Source organism: Dendroctonus ponderosae, unplaced genomic scaffold (assembly GCF_020466585.1).
Source record: "Dendroctonus ponderosae isolate FM_Combo_2020 unplaced genomic scaffold, Dpon_F_20191213v2 Dpon_F_20191213_7, whole genome shotgun sequence".
NCBI lineage: Eukaryota > Metazoa > Arthropoda > Insecta > Coleoptera > Curculionidae > Dendroctonus > Dendroctonus ponderosae.
Window position 1 is genome coordinate 1,753,465 of NW_026018916.1, and position 2,865 is coordinate 1,756,329.

At 37.8% G+C, this 2,865-nt stretch overlaps 2 protein-coding genes across 9 annotated transcripts in view; one reads left to right on the forward strand and one right to left on the reverse strand.

The window, feature by feature from the left end:
• Window positions 1-2,865, forward strand: part of LOC109540182 (syntaxin-binding protein 5) — a gene marked incomplete at its 3' end in the record, with an annotated part of 66,847 nt that overhangs the window by 55,554 nt on the left and 8,428 nt on the right.
• LOC109540148 (neuropathy target esterase sws) overlaps window positions 1,579-2,865 on the reverse strand; it is a 43,783-nt gene continuing 42,496 nt past the window's right edge. For 6 of the 7 annotated variants that reach the window (XM_048668663.1, XM_048668666.1, XM_048668665.1 and 3 more), the window contains one exon: window positions 1,579-2,108. In XM_048668663.1, the coding sequence (XP_048524620.1) occupies window positions 1,992-2,108 (117 nt within the window). In that variant the 3' untranslated portion in view covers window positions 1,579-1,991. Of the gene's footprint in view, window positions 2,109-2,416; window positions 2,538-2,865 lie in introns of all 7 variants that reach the window. The other variant, XM_048668661.1, reaches the window with a different exon arrangement.

Below are 2,865 nucleotides of genomic sequence, written 5' to 3' on the forward strand. Positions count from 1 at the left end.
CTTTGCTAGAGACCTAAATGAATATAATGTTTCCCAATTATGGGTTTGAATGAATTTTAAAATCTGATGATGGCGCTGTTGTCTCGCCGAAACGTTACGAAATAAACGATATACAAAAAAATGGTTTGTTTCACACTGTGACTGGAGCCCAGGAAAGAAAGTAGTTTAATAATTATTGGAAAATTGAGAAGTAATCGCATTCTTACCGAGCCAATCAAGGCCTAAAGCAATTCATGTTCATATACTTGCCGAGTTTCCGCAATGCAACCGTACTTTCTTGAACTATTCCTTTCTGAAAAATCGTGTTAGAGTTTTGATTGTTATGCTGCTAAAATACGGCATTAAAGTAGATTCGTTAAGTTTGAAATGTACACCAAAGCCGACGCAATCAGTTACCTGCCCAAATCGCGGTCGTTTAGCGTTTATGCCTGTTAATTGAGAACTATACAAATCTGTATATAAACTTTCTATTCCTAGTTGGTTTCACGGTTAATGGCAACCATTTTACTCAAGCTGAAGTCACAGATGTTGGATGCTCCCAAAAAAATCCTTGCCAGTAACCGAACTTTTGTAAATATGTTACTACGTAAGTATAGCAAGGTTTCAACACGACTATTGTCTATATCTACTACTTTCAAATATGTTTCAGTATCGCCAATTGACAATAAGTAATTCGAAAGCTATGTAATTATAATAGGTTTCGATTAGTTCTTGCGCCTGTTTATGGCCAGATTTGGAAATATCAGTGAAAAATAAAGTGCAGGCAGAGAAAACGGCCGACTTCTCGATATCTCCAAAGCAGGATTATAATTACTCGATGGCGCTGTAGATGTGCTTAGTTTGTTACACAATTATTTAACCCTTTGAATTTTCGATAAAGTAGCTTAGGAGGAACTGCGGGTAATGTCTTAGTTTATACATATCAATCTGCACAGGATATACATACATACACAGCCATTGTTTTCTTGAAACCTATTTAAATCAAAAACGTACACTCCTGAGGATTTTTTTCTTGTCGTGTTACCCACAGCTCCTCGATTTCGTAGTTTTTGTCTTCCTATTTACCTTAAGGGCCAACGCATTTCACCTCTATATTCCCTGTTCTATGAAATCGCCGATCTTTTCCTAGCATGAGATTTGCGTGCCATAAAAAACCAGTCGCGGCCTGATCAAAACAAGTTTGGCGATTTCGAAACTTTGCAAAGTCGATATTTTCCGCGCAACCAACCTCTTTCTTGTAAATATTCTTTTCTGGAGACGACTGTTTCAGTGTATCTTCCAGTACGTAATACCTACTGTAACCAGGGTGGTAACAATCCCTAAAGACCATCTGTGTCATCTATATGTAAATCGTTTTTTTTTCGTTTTTCTGCGGCGGATTGGTTGTTCTACTTCAGATGTTTGAGTGCAGCCGCTCTGGACCGAGGGGCTTTTAAAATGAATTAACCATTTTTTGCCTTATGCAGGTCTTTAGTGCGCTTAAAAGAGAAGATGTATAGAGGTGGGAACAACTTGTACAGCGATGTTAGTAGAAAGTGTGCAAAATTATATTACTGTTCTACTGAAATAAAGAAACTGTTTATATGAGCACGCTTTTATTCATTTCTCACTGGCTTGGATAAAACACTGTTCACTCAGAATGCCTCCTCTTGTTCACAATTGCAATTCAATTAATGAAACAGACGGAATGCGTCATATTATGAAATCAACATTTGAGTGCAAGAACATGTTTTAAATTGCCAGCTAAAGCGGTTGGAAAAACAACGAACAACACAACTCATTTTTTACACCTGCATAACATATGGGCTTGAAATGAATCGAATAAAATACGTATTAAATCAATGATTGAACAACCGCACTGTGCGTAAACAATTAAGTTACCCTAATAAATACATTTTTGGCGTTAGAAAATGACTCAAACAGACACAGATGTCTTTTTGTACAAGAACAACCCATTTATATAATTACATTACTTGAGCTGTGATCAATGACTAGGAGAAATTTGCAGTTGATTTAACGTCGAAGTCCACATCGGACTCCATTTCATTCTCAGACAGTGAAAGTGAACCGCCAGCTCGTCGAAAACCCCGTAATTCTTCTTTAGGCACCTGTTGCAGAAACCACCATGAATAGATTACAAAAAGTTGATGTTTGAGGGGTTTTATTATGAATTAATGACCGATTTACGAGCTTTATACGCTCATAACCAACCGAAATGAGATCAACCAACATCATGCAAGTTCCCCGAATGATTGATTGTTTTAAATTAAAATAAAAAAAAAACGAAGTACATGATTGGGGGACGATGAAATGAACTGGAACAGTTGCAAAGCTCCAAAAAGACATCACAAAAGCTATACGTGGCGCGTGGGAGATGAATCGGGCAAACCCAAAAGTAAATAATAGTAATAATTACCAAAACGATAACAATAAAAGTGCAGGGTTAGAGAGATATACAGAGAGATGGCGGCAGGCAGTTAACTGGCCAAAAAGTCATCGATTGTATTGCCGTGCCAACTCATTTGCCGCCCGTACAACTAAAGAAGGCAATCAAATTAATAAAGCAAAACATCAGTCAGACACGCGCAGTATCTAGTTATCAAAGCTTTATGTGTTAACGAATAAAACTTTGAAACTAATGGGCTTTTCCGCTCTTTAGGCCGTCGTAAAATGGAATTTCTTTCTGACGTTTAGCAAGCACGAGTGGCTCGCATCTTCAGAAGTAGTTTGCTTGAACGCTTACACTGTTTTCATCAGAACCCGCGTTCAGTTCTGCGGAAGAACTACTCCAACTTCCTCACTCTCGTTGTTACGACGGAATCGACTTTTCAATTCTCTATCCAACGATGCCAAAACGAATTCTGT